Source organism: Lepidochelys kempii, chromosome 7, assembly GCF_965140265.1.
Source record: "Lepidochelys kempii isolate rLepKem1 chromosome 7, rLepKem1.hap2, whole genome shotgun sequence".
In the NCBI taxonomy this organism is placed as follows: Eukaryota; Metazoa; Chordata; order Testudines; family Cheloniidae; genus Lepidochelys; species Lepidochelys kempii.
In genome coordinates, this window is record NC_133262.1 from 90378256 (window position 1) to 90397581 (window position 19326).

Sequence of the window (19326 nt, forward strand, 5' to 3'; positions counted from 1 at the left end):
CTCAGAGTCAATATTCTATTGAAGTTACTGTGCTAAAATGGATTTTAGAACCAAGTAATGTTAAGGCTACTTGACAATTTTTTGTTGGCATAGTTATGTCAGTCATGGGTATAATGAGGTAAGGTTTGTAACCAACAAACCCATGCTGACAAAAGCTCCTATCCAGATGCAGATATACCAGTGAAACTGTTTTTTGCTGGTATCGTTTATTTAGCTCAAGGAGGGCTGGAATAAGCTATACTGGCAAAACCACTGGGAGAACTTAAATGGTATAGTTATACCAGAAACACATTTCTGGCGTAGACCAGGCCTGACAGCCCATGCTCTCTTCTCTACTAAAAATCTTCATTCATTATTGAGACTTAGTAGGGGTTATAATTGATTCACTATGTGCTAATCACAGAGACATAACTCTTCATGCATAAACTATCATCCACAATGCAGTTCTTTTGCCACATGAGAACTGAGATCATAGAATCATAGAAGAATCAGAGAAGATTAGGGTTGGAAGAGACCTCAGGAGGTCATCTGCTAAAACCAGGACCAACCCCAACTAAATCATCGCAGCCAAGGATTTGTCAAGCCGGGCTTTAAAAACCTCTAAGGATGGAGATTCCACCACCTCCCTAGGTAACCCACCCTCCTACTAGCCAACCTAGACCTACCCACTGCAACTTGAGACCATTGCTCCTTGTTCTGTCATCTGCCACCACTGAGAACAGCCGAGCTCCATCCTCTTTGGAACCCCCCTCCAGGTAGTTGAAGGCTGCTATCAAATCCCCCCTCACTCATCTCTTCTGCAGACTAAATAAGCCCAGTTCCCTCAGCCTCTCCTCATAAGTCATGTGCCCCAACCCCCTATTCATTTTCGTTGCCCTCCGCTGGACTCTTTCCAATTTGTCCACATCCTTTCTGTAGTGTGGGACCCAAAATTGGACGCAGTACTCCAGATGTGGCCTCGCCAGTGCCGAATAGAGGGGAATAATCACTTCCCTCGATCTGCTCACAATGCTCCTACTAATGCAGCCCAATATGCCGTTAGCCTTCTTGGCAGCAAGGTCACAGCTTCTCATTCATTGTAATCCCCAGGCCCTTTTCCGCAGAACTGCTGCTTAGCCAGTCAGTCCCCAGCCTATAACGGTGCATGGGATTCTTCCATTGTAAGTGCAGGAGTCTGCACTTGTCCTTGTTGAACCTCATCAGATTTCTTTTGGCCCAATCCTCCAATTTGTATAGGTCACTCAGGACCCTATCCCTACCCTCCAGTGTATCTACCTCTCCCCCCCCCAGTTTAGTGTCATCCGCGAACTTGCTGAGAGTGCAATCCATCCCTTCATCCAGATCATTAATAAAGATGTTGAAAAAAACCTCACCTCAGGACCGACCCCTGGGGCACTCCACTTGATACCGGCTGCCAACTAGACATGGAGCCATTGATCACTACCCATTGAGCCCAACAATCTAGCCAGCTTTCTATCCACCTTATAGTCCATTCATCCAATCCATTTTTCTTTAACTTTCTGGCAGGAATACTGTGGGAGACCGTATCAAAAAGCTTTGCTAAAGTCAAGATATATCACGTCCACCACTTTCCCCATATTCACAGAGCCAGTTCTCTCATCATAGAAGGCAATCAAGTTGTTCAGGCATGACTTGTCCTTGGTGAATCCCTGTTGACTGTTCCTGATCACCTTCCTCTCCTCCAAGTGTTTCAAAATGGATTTCTTGAAGACCTGCTCCATAATTTTTCCAGGGACTGAGGTGAGGCGGACTGGTCTCTAGTTCCCTGTGTTCTCCTTCTTCCCTTTTTTAAAGAAGGGCACTATATTTGCCTTTTTCCAATCGTCTGAGACCTCCCCCGATTGCCACAAGTTTTCAAAGATAATGGCTCCGCAATCACACTAGCCAAATCTTTCAGCACCCTCAGATGCAGTGCATCTGGCCCCATGGACTTGTGCATGTCCAGCTTTTCTAAATAGTCCTTAACCTGTTCTTTCCCAATGAGGGCCGCTCACCTCCTCCCCATACTGTGCTGGCCATTGCTGCAGTCTTGGAGCTGACTTTGTCTGTGAAGACTGAGGCAAAAAAAAGCATGAGTATTTCACCTTTTTTCCACATTATCTGTCACTAGGTTGCCTCCCCCATTCAGTAAGGATCCCACACTTTCCCGGACCGTCTTCTTGTTGCTAATATACCTGTAGAAACCCTTCACATAACTTGCTAGCTGCAACTCCAATTGTGCTTTGACCTTCCTGATTACACCCCTGCACACTCGAGCAATATTTTTATACTCCTCCCTCGTCATCTGTCCAAATCTCCACTTCTTGTAAACTTCCTTTTTGTGTTTAAGCCCACTGAAGATTTCTCTGTTAAGCCAAGCTGGTTGCCTGCCATATTTGCTATTCTTTCTGCACATCGGGATTGTTTGTTTCTGCAGCCTCAATACTTCTTCTTTAAAATACAGCCAGCTCTCCTGGACTCCTTTCCCACCTCGGGGATCCTGCCCATCAGTTTCCTGAAGGATCTAAACAAGAGTTGAGTTAAATAATTTGTAAGCAACCAGGAGTTCCCACTCCAAATCCCTCTTCATTGCTTCCATGAGCCACATGCAGGCTGTCTCACTTTTCTTTCAGAATGAGCCTGAAGTCTACATCCTCCTACAACAAGCAACTGAGGCAATTTACTTACCTATAATTCCAATGGCAGCCTTTTTTGGTACACTATATTGTCAGCTACCTTGACCAGCCTGAAGGCTAACTCTAAATGGCTGCCGACTATATCAGCTACTGATCTAAGTAGCTCACACCAAACTATCACTAACTTCTAGAATGCAGTATCACCAGGCCAGCAAGAGAAGCTGTGAGAGCCTCTGCTTCTTGAATACTATGTAATGATGGTCAACAAGGGACAGACTAAAAAGGGCACTCAGGAGAATGTGGATAAACACTTTTTAACATGTGCTGTTGTAATATATCAAATATCTTTGAAACCTGAGTGAAATTCTATGGCCTGTGTTATGCAGGAGTTCAGACAATCATAAAGGACCCTTCTGGCCCTAAAGTCTATTAAACTAATATCTATATGTTGCTTTTAGATGCCTTGAGAAAGAAGACGGGTTTGAAATAAGAAGGTTTCCTGGGGTCTGCTTCATCTTTGAATGTATAGAATTTAAATTCTATCTTTGCTGGATTTATATTTAGCAGGGCCTTTGATTTATCTATTCCTTGTGTGCTATACTTGTCTGCTTTCTGGACTATGTTACACCACTTGTTTAGGGTATAGCTCCATTAGCTTTTCCTTTCTTTTATTTCTGTAGTGTTTATACGGCAGACAACAGAGAAAAAGTTATTTGAATCCCAGTCTTCGAGTCATCTTCCCAAGGCATTTCAGGCAAGATTCAAATTACTTTCACTCTAAACCAGTTACTACTATTAATACTTTGCACTTATTTACAGTAGCATCTTTTGTATTAAGACCTCAAGAGTGCTTTACAAAGGTGGCAGTAAGTATCCCATTATTTGTAGCATGCGCACACTCACAGGTACTGGTACTCTTGATATTTAACATTTATATCAGAGCTAATCAGGAACCAGAACTTCCATTCCATAAGAAATTCCAACATTTAGGAGGAAAATATCAGTCTGAATCCAAAGGAACAGACAAAATTTGCTAAATAAAAATTCGGGCGGTTTTGTTTCAATAGTGTAATTTCATTTCATTTCATTTCAACTTTTATATGGTATTAAAATATTAAATAGAATATATTGTATACATATATTTAAATTATTTTAATAATATAAAAGCCAAGACAAAATGAATTGAAGCAGTGCTACTGAAAAAAAAAATAACGTTGCCTTTCAAATAATTTCATTTAAATCCATATGTTCCTGTGAAATGTTTTACTTTCAACAAAACTGCATTTTTGAAATGCAGCATGTAAACAAGCATTGTTTGACCAGCTCTTGTTTATATAGAGTAAGAAATACTGACAGCAGAAGTGCACAGAAACATAAGGAATGAGGATTATTTTTTTTATTATTAAAATGAGAGTCACTAGATGGTGCTGTTACACATAGTTTTCCAAGTTTCTTTGCATGAGAGCAGCATTAGCCCTTAAAAACATGCTAAACTTTGATGGCTTTGTGAAGGGCGAACTGTTGCAAGCAGCAGGAGAATGTGTGCTCTGTCTTAATTTCTCTAACAACAATTACTGAGGCACAGTTGCTTCCTGGGAACTGAGCATTGGTATTTTGTCTCAGATTACCAAAAAAGGGGGTTGCCTGTGTGACCCTTTTGTCAGTATGGATTGCAGCATCAAAGGTCAGGTTCCATAAAACCCCGCCCAAAGGCATTGCCCAAAGGCAAGCCCCCGCCCAAAGGCATGCTCCATTCTGAGCTGTAGGAAACTAAAATGTAACCTCCCTGTTCAGCTTTTCAAAGGTTTCTTCTCCTACTCACAAGCATATGGGAGCCCTCTATAACATCAAACCATTCAAATCTTTTATTTGGGGAAAACACAACTGCCAACTATAACATACAATTAGGAAAACCCATATAGCATATGTGGGTACAGCCAGTGATGAGCTGCCAAACTCTTAACAACCGGTTCCCTCCTCACCCCACGAGGGGGTCATGGCCCGCCCCCTCGGACTCCTGCCCCATCCAACCCCCCGTGTTCCTTGACGCCCCCCCACCCCCCGGGACTCCTGCCCCATGGCCTCCCCTGTCCCCGACTGCCCCCAGAACCAGGCAAGAGGGTCTCGTGGGCCACTGTAGTGGGTGCCCACCCCGCCTGCCCCTAAGAGCCAGAGGGACCTGCCGGGGGCCATGCAGGGGAACCGCTCCCCACCTCAGCTCACCTCCACCTCCGCCTCCCTGGGCTTGAGAGCAAAGCCACTGCTTGCTTCTCAGCCCTCCCAGGCTTACTGCGCAAACAGCTGATTCGCAGGAAGGCTGGGAGGGGCGGAGGAGCAGAGCGGGGCGGTACGTTCAGGGGCAGAGGCGGAGCAGAGGTGAGCTGGGGCCAAGTGCGGGGCAGGGAGCTGCCGGTGGGTGCTCTGCACCCACCAAATTTTCCCCGTGGGTGCTCCAGCCCCAAAGCACCCACGGAGTAAATGTAAAGTAAATGAGGTTTTCAAAATGGTTAAGAAGCTTCATTTAAAATTAAATTAAAATGCTGATCTTATGCCACCGGCCCGCTCAGCCCGCTGCCGGCCTGGGGTTCCATCCGCCGGCTCCTGCCAGCCAGGGTCCCCACTGCCAGCCCCGCTCAGACCACTGCCGGTCTGGGATCCCAGCCCTGCCCACACAGAGTGGGTACCTACCTTCTCCCTGGTTCTAGCCCATCCTCTTCCTCTCTCTCTGCATTGAGCTGAGGGTGGGAGTGCACTGAGCACAGGGCTGGGGGGGAAGGAGCAGGCTGGGGGTTGGGGTGTAGGGTCTGGCCAGGAGCTAGAATGAGGGAGGGGGCTCAGGGTTGGGGCAGGAGGTTGGGGTGTGGAGTGCTTACCTGGGCAGCTCCCATTTAGTGTGAGGGGTGCAGGTGGGAATGTGAGGTAGGTTGCAGGAGCTCCTGTTTGGTGCTCAGGGTGGGGGTGGGAATGTGGGGGGTGCAAGAGTCAGGGCATGGGGAAGCTGGGTATGTGTGGGGGATGCAGGACTTAGGGCAGGGGGTTAAGGGCGTGTGAGGAGGGTGCAGAAGTCACGGCAGAGGGCTGGGGGCAAGTGAGGGGGTACAAGAGTCAGGGTATGGAGTGGGGGGGCTAGATATGTGTCGGGGTGCTGGAGTGAGGGCTGGCATCGTGGGGGGTGCACGGGTCAGGGCAGAGGGCTGGGTGTGTGTGAGGGGGTGCAGGGGTCAGGGGGGTGTGTGGGAGGGTGTAGGAGTCAGGGCAGAGGGCTGGTGGTATGGGCTGAGGTCGTGGGGGTGCTCCCAGCCCCCTGCCCAGAGCGGCTCACAGCAGGGAGCTTCAGGGGATAAGCCCTGATTCCACCCCCTTTCCCCACGGCCCCATCCCCACCTCCTCTCCGGAGCAGCGAGCGCGCCGTGGCTCCGCTTCTCCCCGTCCCTCCCTCGCAAGGGCCATCGGCTGATCGGCAGCAGGGAGCCAGAGGAGGAGGGGGGAAGAGGCGGGGGAGGGGAAACTTGCCTGCTTTGCAGCAGCAGTCGGCAGGACCAAGCTTCTTCACCCTGCCCCAGGCTGGAGGGGGGGCGGAGAAGAGCGGGCCGGGGTGGGCAGGATTTTTAATGGCACGCTGCTGCCTGCCGGGGTCCCAGCCTGGGTTCGGCAGCGGGCTGAGCGGGGCCAGCGGCTGGGACCCGGCAGGTAGCAGCGTGCCATTAAAAATCGGCTCGTGTGCCATAGGTTGCCGACCCCTGAATTAGTGTGTGCCTAGGCACACCCGGCCCACCCCGTATGCATGCCTATGGTCACCATATTATATAGACTGGATTGTCTGAAATAACCCCCATTAGGAAACAACTCTTTCTGAGTGCTCTATATTAAATAAGGAATGAAAATTCAAGTGCAGTCGATGACTTTAAAAAGATGGTTTCAGAGTAACAGCCGTGTTAGTCTGTATTCGCAAAAAGAAAAGGAGTACTTGTGGCACCTTAGAGACTAACCAATTTATTTGAGCATGAGCTTTCGTAAGCTACAGCTCACTTCATCGGATGCGGTGAATCATTTATTAGAGTGGGAGTTGATTGCAGCGATAACAGGGCTGGACATGAGCAACCAGAATGGAAATACATCAGAAGAGCCAAGGAGGACTGAAGATCAAATAGAGCAAATCATTCCAAAGAGCAAGAACAAGATTGAATTACTGGTACTCTAGCAACAATTCCAAATTATATATTTATATAAAATCAGGAACATACACACTATTCCTATGAAGCAACCTTTTGTCCCCAAGGAGAAAGTAGCTACAATTTTACAACTTCAAATGTTGAAGATGTGCCATTGAATGGGTAAAACTGAGCTGGCTTCAGAATTGGTTGAACCTTGTAGTGCCCAAAGTATTGTATTCTGTAGAGCCCTGGTTCAGTAGAACTTGGAATATGCCATTCTACTTTGGCCTTGCTGCGGCCAAGCAATCCTTTGGTCCAGTAAAATCTAATAGAAAAATAATAAACTACAGGTTAAAAATATAATCCATGTTAATGTGTATTGCAATAGTCCAGCCAAGATCTCTAACTGGCTGAACTAAACATATCTGAATGCCAAACCATTATGGAACAGAAATATTTTTACTACAAGTTAAGTGACATAGACACTAAACTAATCACTCTGGCTCAATTTGTCCCAAGAGGATTCTGTGATTTTTTTAATTACCGTGTTTTATTTTTGTTGCTTTGTTAATAACACAATGCACAGCAATGAAATACACCAGGGAACACTAAATGACAAATAAGTGGTTATTTCTGTAGATAAAAATATTTCTGACTAGGTAATTATGTGGCTCCCATAGCGATTTAAATGAGCACCTCCCAACATCATTATCACGGTTATTACATATTAATGAATTTACCCTCACAACTCCCCTGTGAGATGAGAAAATATTATTCCCATTTAACAGAAGAGGAACTGAGGCACAGATGGAGCAAGAAAATTGTGAAAGGTCAGGCAAAATCTGTGAAAGAGCTGGAAATTGAACCTAAATAAGGTTGAGTCCCAGACCTGTGCCAGAATCACACATCCCCTTCCTCATGTTTATTGCTAAAAATGGGCTCAGGAAACTGAACCACCTTAGGCTAATATAACTGGAGCCTGAATTTTTTAACAATAGAGCATGTGCCGTATACATCAGACAACAGCAAAACTTCCTCCCCCTGCCCACACCAATGTGTCTCAGCAGGGATGCATGTCCTATGGGGAACAGAGTTAGTCCCAAAAATGCTGACAATACTTGTTTCTGTCAAAATGTTTTATGTATCTATTTTGACAAATAAAATTGTTGGGAACATTTTGTAAGATGGAATTTCTGGTGTGAGAGTAAGACCCCCAAAATAGCCCAATGGTGAGGGCACTCACTGGGGGTGTGGGAGACCTAGGTTTAAGGCTCTGCTCTAAATCAGGCAGGTTTCCCACATCCGAGGTGAGAGCCTGAACCACCACACTATTAGCTATTTCACACACACACACACACACACACACCAATGCTTTTTCACAAATTTTATTGAAAGGTCTCATTTTCATTCTACATCAGAATAAAAACAAATTTCAAAACCTCTAAATTTTTTTGTGAAACAGAATTGTTTTTTTTCCAGCTAGCCCCAATGGGAAACACCTCTCAGGGTTATAAAATAAATTAGTTTATCTCCATATTCATTCCCTCCTTGTCCTGTCTATTGTGACTGTCAACGTCTGTTGTGTCTTGTTTTGCACTTAGATTATAATCTCTTTGAGGTGGGAACCTTGTTTTTTGTTCAGTTTGTACAGAGCCTAGCACAATGGGATCCTGGGATCCTCAGTGCTACCAATAAATAATAAACATCTGTCCATTGATCTGCTGTCCTAAATCCTAAATGGTATGGATGTCAGAGATGTGTGCTCTCTGTCAGCATGTGTGATTAAATAGGACCATTATTCTGGAATACTGCAACTGGAAAATGCTTCCCCTAAATATACATGGAGTTCACAATGGTTTACAGCATCTTACCTCTTTACTTATTTTGTTTATTTGTGCACTAACAAAAATAAGGGTGTGATGGTACCCAGTCTTTTCAATATTATAACAGTGAGTATGTTATTGAAGTTTCTCTTTCCAGTTTGTGGGAATTTTCATAGAAATTTTATTAAATGTTTTAAATTTTGTTACTCAAAAAAGGAGAAATTCCTTGTTTGTAGCATTACTTGCTTTCTGGAATTATTATTATGCTGCTAAGCATAGACATACTATACATTAATACTGACAAGTAATGAAACACAGCACTACCTTTATCTGAGTAAATTATATTAGGAGGAAAATTTACAGAAATGGGGATCCTAATATATTGTGACAACATAAGAGAGCTACACAATCCCCCTAACCCCCAAAATACATAGATACACTGGAAAAGACCAGAATAACCTCTGGTAGAAAAGGGGCATGTCAGTTTGTATTCCATAAACACAGGCATGATTTCCATCTCCTAAAACTCCAAGCTTAGTGCTGTTATGTATGCTACTAAAGTGTGTCAGAAGCTGTCTCAGGAGACAGTGGATTTAATATCAGTATCCTTTGGGTACCAGATCAGATTCAGAAAGTGATTGGTTGCACTCAGGCAGAGAAAATTATGCACTACCAGGAAGAAGCCATTAGAAATTCAGAGAAACAGAATCTACTGATGTAAATCTGTTATACTGGGAACATTGTCTCTCTCCTTTTGAAGTGTAAGGTGTTTTTATTGGAATATCTCCAACATTACAGGATCCTAAAATGGACCTTTTTGGGATTCCATCCTTTTACTGATATTTAGGAGACTGAGGTAAATAAGTCATCGGTTTTTAATCAGATTAGGCAATAACTTCTTTGAACAAGGATCTGATAAACAACCCCTCTGTATTCTTTGTATGGATCTTAACATTATTAACTCTACTGATTATAGCTCTAAAAAGCCACACTAAAAGAAAAGGAGTACTTGTGGCACCTTAGAGACTAACCAATTTATTTGAGCATGAGCTTTCGTGAGCTACAGCTCACTTCATCGGATGCATACCGTGGAAACTGCAGCAGACTTTATATACACACAGAGCAACACTATGCAACCTCCTCCATTTTGCATCACCTGGTGCAGAGGCCATTGCCAGAGGAGAGGTAATGTAGCCAAGCCTTTGTGATTCAGCTATGTTCATCTGCTGGACCAGCATCCTCATATAGTTAAAGCAGCCCTGAGGTTCTAATTTATGCCATGGGCCAGCTGGCCTCCAGGCAGGCAGCCCCAGAATATGGGAAGTACAAAAGCTGCATAAAGTCACCCCTAAACCAAGTCCTGTGCAGAGAGCAAAGATTTTTGACTTTCTAGTGAACCAACATCTTACATCTCAATGACTGGGCTTGAAGGAAACCTTTTTAGTCCATATAAGTTACTTTATAAGTACTATAGTGCAAAATGCAGTATTTAATTAAAAATTATTAAAACAATGCAGAAGGAGGTAGTTCTACCCATTGTTCTTACAGTAATTATTCATTTATCTTACATTCCACAATATTGATAGTAATTGTGAGTAATTCATCATGGTTATACGGTAATTGTGAGTAATTCTAAAATCTGCCTCCTGTTTGTATACATTCAAGGAAAGTCACATCCAGAAGGGGAAACACAAGGCAGAATGGTTCCAACTCTGATTCTGCTCCCTGCATTCCAACCTAAAAAAAAGGCTGCTTCACAGACCTTCTGCTGATGTTCAAAGGCAGGTCTGGAGGCTGTGATCTGAGCATTTTACCGACACAGCCATAGCTCAAGTATCCCCAGAGTGTGTGCAGGTTACTCTTTTCTACAAGGATAGGCATAAACTACCCTGGGGTACTGTGCATGAGACAGTGGCTAGTCAGAATGTGTGTGTGCAATTAACACTCTTACAGGGTTATTGTACACCCCTTTTGAGGAAAATGCAAAAGAGTCCCAGAACATGGTCCCTGGGGTTTTAATAAGCAGGGCCAGCTCCAGGCACCAGCTTTCCAAGCAGGTGCTTGGGGCAGCATTCAGAATGGGGCGGCAGGCCATGTCCCGCGGCCACAATCCGGCAGCGGCTTTTGGGCGGCAACTCTGCCACTCTTCCGGGCGCGGCGGCAATTTGGCAGCGACTGCTTGGGGTGGCAAAATTGGTAGAGCCACCCCCGTTTATAAGCAGTTCACTGAATCCTTAATACTCAGTGAAATTTGTGAAACAGAGTCAGTCCTGGAGGAGTTACTCACCTGGTATCCCAGGAGGCATCATTATACATTACATGCCAATTTCCTGAAATATTCTCATATTTCTCTACTGTAAGGAAGGTTTGGTGAGTCTGGAATAAAATTAATATAACTAGTCAGATACTGAATGACCAATCATGTAAGCTTTCTAGTGCTTAACTTAAAATTGAAGAACAGATTTTTTTTCTTTGTTTTAATTTTTTATTGGCAAAACATAACAAGACTAAGCTGTACATATAATGTAGGGTATAATAAAGGACACATTCATTGCAAGAAGACTGCAAAATATATGGTATTTAACAAATTTCCAGTAAAAATAACCAATATGACATGTCTGTTCTCTATTTTAAAAAATGTTTAAAAAAACGTTAATGGTTTGAACTTACTTTGATTCTGAGAATGAAAGCTTGGACTTGCATTAAATTGCACCAGAATGTAGAGAAAAGGTTTCTGCATTGCTCATATGTGCAATTTTGACTCACATGGTATGAAGAGGTCATGAATTATCTAGGACTGAACTTTGTGCAGTTTTCCTATTCAGTGCTCAAAATCCCCTTAGCTGGACAAACTTCCAAGCTGGAACTTTACAATCAAAGGGCTTCTGGTAATGTAAGGCCCCAAAGAATATGCTGAAGTCAGTAACTCATGTAAGTACAAACAGGGTGAACGTGTTTTTACATGAACCAATAGGGGCCTCCAATGAGTGTTTAGTTACAGGAAGTTTAGAAAATTATATTTAGGACACTTTACCTATATCATTTGTTGTGATTTATAAACATTCCAAAATGAAGGGTTTATCTGGGATGTATTATTTTAATGTGCAGTATTCATCCTAGTGTAAATGGCTAGTTATAGTATGATAGTTTTAGTATAATATGCAAGAATCACTGTTTATAAACTTCTAAACTTCAGTGACTCTTCCCTGCAGTTTACAACTAATTCAACTGGCCACCGAAATAAAATAAAGTAATAGAGCTCAAATAATATTTTCTTCTCTGAGAGTTGTGTGTGTGTGTGTTTGTAAAGATATGTTCACACTTAAAACACTATCGCTGCACAGCTGTGCTACTATAGCTGCGCCACTGTAGCACTTCAGTGTAGACACTACCTACACCAAAGAGAGGGGCTCTCCCCTCACTGTACGTAATCCACCTTCCCAAGAGGAAGATGCAAGAATTCTTCTGTCAATCTAATGCTGTCTACATAGGGTCTTAGGTTGGCTTTACGACACCACTCAAAAGTGTAAATTTTCCACACTCCTGAGAGACAGTTATGCTGACCTAATTTTCTGGTGTAGAGCAGGCCTAACATCTCTGCCTCTTTTTCTCTTTCCATGTCTGACCTATTCTATCTCCATGCCATTTGCTTTCTTTTTTTTCCCCCTCTTATTTCCCTCTATATCTCATTTTACTCTCTCTCTCTCTTCTCCTTATCTTTCTTTAGAAAGGTGTATCTCAAAGTCCTCCTTGTAAGCAAGCAGAACAATAATTAAACATTAGCCATTGTGAAAGAATAGAAAAATCTAACATAATTTAATTATACTTACAGTGTTCTGAGCAGAATTCCTGGGGTTCGCACCTACAAAAGTTGCTTCAGCAACTTCTCCCTGAGGAAATGTTAGAATTTATTTTGAGAGTGGACTATACGTTATATAATAAAATCAACGATTTAAGACATCTTTATTAACATTTCTGTATTATTTTAATAGTTGCTATTGGATTGTAGATTTTTTATCGTGAATTCCACTATCTACAGTGCCTTAACATTCCACCTCTCCTGTCTGCTGGATGAATTCCATTATGTGACATTAAGTTGAGCTATTAAAAAAAAAAGAAGGTGGGATTTTAAGGTTAAAGTACTAGATTGTAGCTACTTCACACCTTCCACTTGCTTTTATTGCACCCAAGAGTGTGCAGATAAGACGACAGGACCCTTGTTCTGAATAGCTTATAACCTAATTTTGCCAAGTATTTAAAATAATTAATCTTTATGACATTTTTATCTTATTCAGACTCCAAAGCAAGTATATCAAAGGACAATCAGATTTCTGTTTCAAAACATTATAATGCAACAATTGCTACTTCAATGAATCCTCATTTTATGTATAGAAAGAAGAAGATTCTCCTTCATAGAGAGATGTCAAGGGCTCTTTTTTTTTATTCACTGATTTTAACTACATTCGTTATACAAACATTGGCAGATAGAATATCTATATCTATGTTGTTGCTCTAAAATAAGGACAAATAACCTAAATATAAAAACACTGATGTGATTATCCACTTCTCAGAAGCACATTCTTTACTCAGTAATTCATTCATATGTGAATTTCATATTCAAGGGGCATGTTTGGTTTATTGTTATAAAGAATAAGGAAGAAAAGGAGCATTTTGACATTCATGTCAGCTATATAAACATCAGAATACTTATTCAGTTCTCATTTGCTTTTATTATAATTTTATTTCAGTTTCACTTTTTCTTGCAACTCACGCAGAGGTAAACTGAGTTGCTATCACAACCAAGCTCCAGATTACTTAGTCTAGATATCACGGGTCAGATTCTGCTCTTATATATCCTGATGTAAATTTTGATTAACATCAGTGTAATCGAAAGCAGAATTTGGCCCTATGTCTCTATAGAGACCCCACATTAATTAAGAAGACAGTTAAGAATCTGACAAGTATTCAGACTAGTAGTAAATAAATGATATTTCCCCACACAGTCTTACCACTCTGTACTGTGGTTGTACTTCCTGTAACACATCCCCAAATTTTTTACCGATTGGTGCAACATCAGCAAGAACACCAGGTAACAAAGTTATGTTGGTTACGCTGAAGAATTCTGGCTCTGGACCATTTGGCAAATCCTGAACTGTATTCTAGGAAAAAAAGAACATTTGTTTAATAAGCAGAAATATTGTTTGTCAATTCTACTGTGAAACAATTGTGACAAAACATCATATACAGATGATGATGTATTTCACAAAATCCAATAAGTCAAATGTGTCTTTTTAATTAACTACAATGACTCTAATTGGCTGTAATGCCAAGAATAAGAAAGTGACCAAAAAAAGTGAGAGGGTTCTTGTTTATATGCCACTTTCAGCACCACTTCATTCTTCGATCTTATCTCCATATGACTTTACACCAAGTTGCAGCTCCTGTTCTTGCTTGAGCTAGCATCCTGTTCAGCCCCAAGCAAAAGCTGCAACAACTTAAGGGCTGATCTAACGTACATGCAGCTGTCCACAGATCAACAGGGTTGTTTTAGCAGCCAGGAATTGTCAGAGTGCAGAGGCTTTTCCAGCTACACTGACATCACCCTCATGGCAGGGCCAGGAACTGGGACACATAGACCTACTATACTGCTTCTGTACCAGCTGGAGATTCTGTTTACTGAAGGGAAATTCCCAGGAAGCTGATTAGGCTGGTTTCTGGTGATTTTGCACCGCCAGAGCAATACAGCAGTTAGATCAGATCAGAGAATCAGGACCATGGCATTTAAAATAATAGGATGGAAAAATTATGTAAACCTCACTTCTAAAGAATATATAAATATGAAAGTGTACACCGGATTCAAATGATCTTTTATTACCATAGCAATAGCCTTGGCCAGTCCTCTGAACAACTGAATATAAGCAGAAAGAGTGTGTGGCCCATAAATGGTGGATGCTGCCTCATATCGTTGAACCTACAAAAGAGATTAAAAGATCACTGCATTTCTTCCACAGATTTTGTTGTTGCTGCTGTTTTCATTTCTTTGTGAAAAAGAAAAAATATTCCACAGACATCTAAACTCCCATGAAAATTATCACTGAAAAGTAAAAATGCATGGTAAACATGTCCTGTAAACATCTTTGTCCTATATTAGAGCTATTTTCTTTACCTGGTATTCTTCATAAGTAGTAATGTAATGGGTATAAACATTGCACAAGCCTGCAATTATGACATTCATTCCCTGGGTCCCATGGGATTCAAATTCCTAAGAAAGATGAGTACAAATACATAATTACTTTAATAAATATTAAATATACAATTATATTCATCGCATGCCGTATCTTCTATTTAGTGTTGTTGTAGCCATGTTGGTCCAAGAAGAAGGTATTGACATTTCTGGGGTCATTAATAAGATGAATAAAAATAATAAATAATATTCAGTATGATGGATGGATAATGTTATGATTCTCACAGTGTTTCTAATCATTCTCATGGTGGCACCACACTGATAGAGTTAGTGGGTGAAATTTTGGCTCTAGTGAAATCAATAGCAAAATTCCCATTAATATCAGTGGGGCCAGGATTTCACTCATGTTTGTTTATTGCCATATTGGGAGGTGGGGTATGCTGATTGATAGATAGGTATTAGATCAGAGGTGGGCAATCTGGCCCGTGGGACCCTCCTGCCTGGCCCCTGAGCTCCTCACCCGGGAGGCTAGCCCCCGGCCCCTCCCCTGCTGTCCTCCCTCCCCCGCAGCCTCAGCTCACTGCGCCACCAGCACAATGCTCTGGGCGGCGGGGCTGCAAGCTGGGGCAGAGCCCGGCCTGACCCGCTGCTCTGTGTTGTGCGGTGGTGTGGCTGGCTCCAGCCGGGTGGTACGGCTGTAGTGCCGCCAGCCACCAATCCTCCAGGCAGCGTTGTAAGGGGGCAGGGAGCGGGGAGGTTGGATAGAGGGCAGGGGAGTTTGGGGTGGTGTTCAGGGAGTGGGGGTGTGGATAGGGGGCAGGGCAGTCAGAGGGTAGGGAACACAGGGGTTGTATGGGGGCAGGGGTCTCGGGGGGCTGTCAGGGAACAAGGAGGGTTGGATGGGGCAGGAGTCCCGGGGGGGCTGTCAGGGGGAAAGAAGCAGGGGGGGGTCAGATGGGGGGCGGGGGCCGAGCCACACCTGGCTGTTTGGGGAGGCACAGCCTCCCCTAACCAGCCCTCCATACAGTTTCTGAAACCCGATGCGGCCCTCAGGCCAAAAAGTTTGCCTGCCCCTGTATTAGATACACAACTAATTTTAAAAAAATACCTTCATAATATGTGAGACCAAGAGTACGTCTACACTGGAGCTGGAGATGTAAGCTCCAGCTTCAGAAGACACACCTACACTAGTTCAATGGGGATCTACACTAGTTCAATGGGGATCTAGCATGGGGTCTAGCATGCTAAAATCAGAAGACTAGCCACCACGTTGCTAGTGACAGGAGGGGCCAGCCGCCCTGAGTACAATCTCATCTAAAACTCTAGGTATGTACTTGGGCAGTTAGTCAATCCCACTACTCACGCTGCTGCAGCTACATTTCTATTTTTTGTGCACTAGGTCAATCACAGCTTGAGAGGGTAGGTCTACTCAAGTAGGAAATTACACCTTCCAGCTACACCCCAAGGAACAATATCGGTATGAGGCAAGAGAAAGATGATAGACTCAAGAAAATAAAGGTTCCATAAACTCTGCTGTCTAGAAAAGTTCTCTTCAAGTTTTTAGCCAGTAACTTACACTTTTAACAGCTTCTCGTAGTCTCCGTCCAGACATTGTCCTGTGAAGTATTATGATAGTAATGTTAAACTCCAGTAATGTAGAGAAAGTGTGATATACTGAAGTGCAAGGTGAGTTGGAAGGACTGTGGACGAGCATCAGTAGGAAAGGTTTGGATCACACAAGGCTCCCAAAACCTGGATGCTCAGCTGAATCTCACCTGAATTATCTGTATAGTTAGAGCCAATAAAAGAACCCACCCCTTTACAACAGTTTGGCATTTAGAAATCACCATCACTATGTGGAAAAGAGACTATAAATAATTGATCAGCTACATGTGATATCATGCAGGCCCTGGCTGAGGTCTAGAATTTTCCTAATTTTGTCCATTGAATTGAAACTACATTTTCTGATGGAAAATGGTTCTGTCAAAAAAGTGATCAGCTATAAGAATGGGAAGCCAGTTTCAACCTCAACTATAGATCAGCAACTGCTGGTCTAAAAACAGGGAAGAGGGAATCCCCATGTGTCCAGTTAAAGACTGCACGCACACTCACACACACAAAAATGCACCTGCGTTAGAACATTAGGATGGACATTGAAATACAGTGGCTGCACATCACATTGTACCAGTGATAAGGTAGTTTCTGGCTTTATATCCCTTCCATAAAAAATATGCATACACAAGTACTATGTGTTCTTTAGATATAAAAACTGTCTGCTTTGTTACACAAAATAAGAGTAAAAATAGTACATACGTCAGCTCTCCTGGTAAAGCGACGATTGCCAAGGACCCAATGGTAAAAAGCTGAACATCAACTATTTCAGGGTGCCATGGATAAGGGAATGAAATCTTGGAAGAAGAAAAAAAAGAATATAGTGTTACATTTTTTTGAATAAAGACCATAAGATACAATCTGGTTTTGTTCTTTCCATATTCATAAAAATAGTGATGCAAACATTTATTTTTGTAAGAAATTTACATTGGTCTGTAGAAAATTAATGCTTTGTCTCACTTTATCTTCTGGGCTACCCATGCATTAAATCATTCAACCAGAACCATATTCATTAGGAATGGAAGAAACCTATTGTATTATCTAGTCTGCCTAAATGCCCATGCAACACTCTTCCCAATCCTATGTTCTTAAATGCTTTGTTCTGTTCAGTTCTAAATGACTGAAGCAATGGGTTTTCATTCCCTTCTCTTGGGACATTATTCCACAATCTCACAGATGTCACCATTAAGAATGATTTGATTCGAAATTTTCCTGTGTTTAACTTTATCCCATTACTTCTGATTTACCTACTTGACCTGCTTTAAATAATTCCTCTCTCTTTCAGATACTTGTAGGCAGTGATCATATCACTCCTCAGTTGGCATTTGGCTTGTCTATAGTTAGTTCTTTTACCTTGTGCTCCATGGGTCAATACCTCCATGGATTTAAACACTTTGTTACTATCTTTCTGGTAATGAGGTGCCCAGAACTGTATGAAACATTCTTGGTGCAGTCTAACAACACCGTAGAGAAAGGAGCCATGAGCACTCTGGTGAAAACAACATGATGCCTAGGAACTGGCAGCTTAAAAAGATATTGTTTTAAAAAAAAACACCAAATCATATTTCAAGATCATGAGTAAAATTTTCAAAAGCCCCCAAGTGATTTAGGAACCTAAACCCTATTGGCTTTCAGTAAGATGTCTAAGTCTCTTTTGAAAATGGGATTAAAGATCATAATTCACTCAGGCACTTTTGAAATCTTTCCCTATCTTTAATTTAATGTTCACTCTCATTCCAGCTCTAAGACTACTTCCTTGGCATTACAGTATAGATGGGCTCTTTTTAGATTGAATTTTCCAGATTACATTTTTTCAGAACAAATCCCATTTTGTTATTTTCTATCCATTTTTTGTAACTGGAGCTACAAATATATAATTACATTTATATAATTAAATATTCCAGAACTTTGACATGCTACCCAAGCCACAAGGTTTAAAATTCTAATGTCATTGCCCTTTTAGTCCAAAATTTCTCATCAGACATTTCCACAAGTCAAAAACTCTTCTACCATGAAATTATATATTTTGGCAGGTAACCAAAGATCAAACTGCCCTTTCTAGCATCACAGTAGTAATCTTTATATAAGGACAAACATTCTCGAACATTTTCTGCACTGTATTTTATCACAAAGACATGTCTCCTTCATTATGAAGCATGAATGTCTTTTCCCCCTTTTTTAAGTTCTACAATAAGAATGTATGGAAGATCATGCTTCTCTCCTAATAAAAACCCTGTCTCTTTTAGTGCTTTTTCAGAGTATTGATAAGCATATATTTGTGTTCCTTTTCATGTCTTTTAAAGTAAGATTCCCTTTAAAATATTAGTGTCATACGACCATTCATTGCCTTTACTTCTGCATCATTAGTTTAATTATGGCGGGAATGAAATGGATATCCTTTCTCTCGGCAGGAAAATCCAGCATAGTTAAGCGTTAGCTGTGCTCAGAGTGATATACACTAACACACTCTACCTCTCCAGTATTTAAAAGGATAGGCTTAGGTTTGTGGCACTCTTTTGTTTCATTGGACGGCTCTCCAAGCAGCTGGTTATGAACAATTTCCCAGAACGGCTGGCCTTCTAGTGAACCTGTAAGTAGAAACCTCTTTTAATACAGTTTCTTCGGTTTTTCTCAGTGTATATTTGACAAAGTCTAATTCCTCACCTGCATTTCCTCAAAGTATCTACGTATCTAGGCTAGGATTTTCAGGGGAGTTTAGGGGATTTGAATCCATTCATCTTAAAATGGGATTTTGGACACCTAACTCCCATAGTTTGCTTTAAATATTCCAGCTCTAACCAATCAGCATTTTGAACATGGCTGTGACCATACTATATGGGTAGTGACCCTGAATTACAGAAATAGAAAGGACCGTCCTCCTCACTGGATTGGGAACTAATGGCAAGAGGGAGCAAATA

At 42.1% G+C, this 19326-nt stretch overlaps 1 protein-coding gene across 1 annotated transcript in view; it reads right to left on the bottom strand.

Annotated features, from left to right (window-relative positions):
* Positions 1-6706: 6706 nt before the first annotated feature.
* The window catches only part of LOC140915344 (putative neutral ceramidase C), a 33057-nt gene continuing 20437 nt past the window's right edge, over positions 6707-19326 (bottom strand). Inside the window, exons 12-20 of the mRNA XM_073354928.1 lie at positions 18881-18996; positions 17111-17205; positions 16374-16413; positions 14780-14875; positions 14489-14584; positions 13623-13772; positions 12444-12503; positions 10901-10989; positions 6707-7115 (exon numbers count right to left, since the gene is read on the bottom strand). Of these exons, the coding sequence (XP_073211029.1) occupies positions 6926-7115; positions 10901-10989; positions 12444-12503; positions 13623-13772; positions 14489-14584; positions 14780-14875; positions 16374-16413; positions 17111-17205; positions 18881-18996 (932 nt within the window). The 3' untranslated portion in view covers positions 6707-6925. The remainder of the gene's footprint in view (positions 7116-10900; positions 10990-12443; positions 12504-13622; positions 13773-14488; positions 14585-14779; positions 14876-16373; positions 16414-17110; positions 17206-18880; positions 18997-19326) is intronic.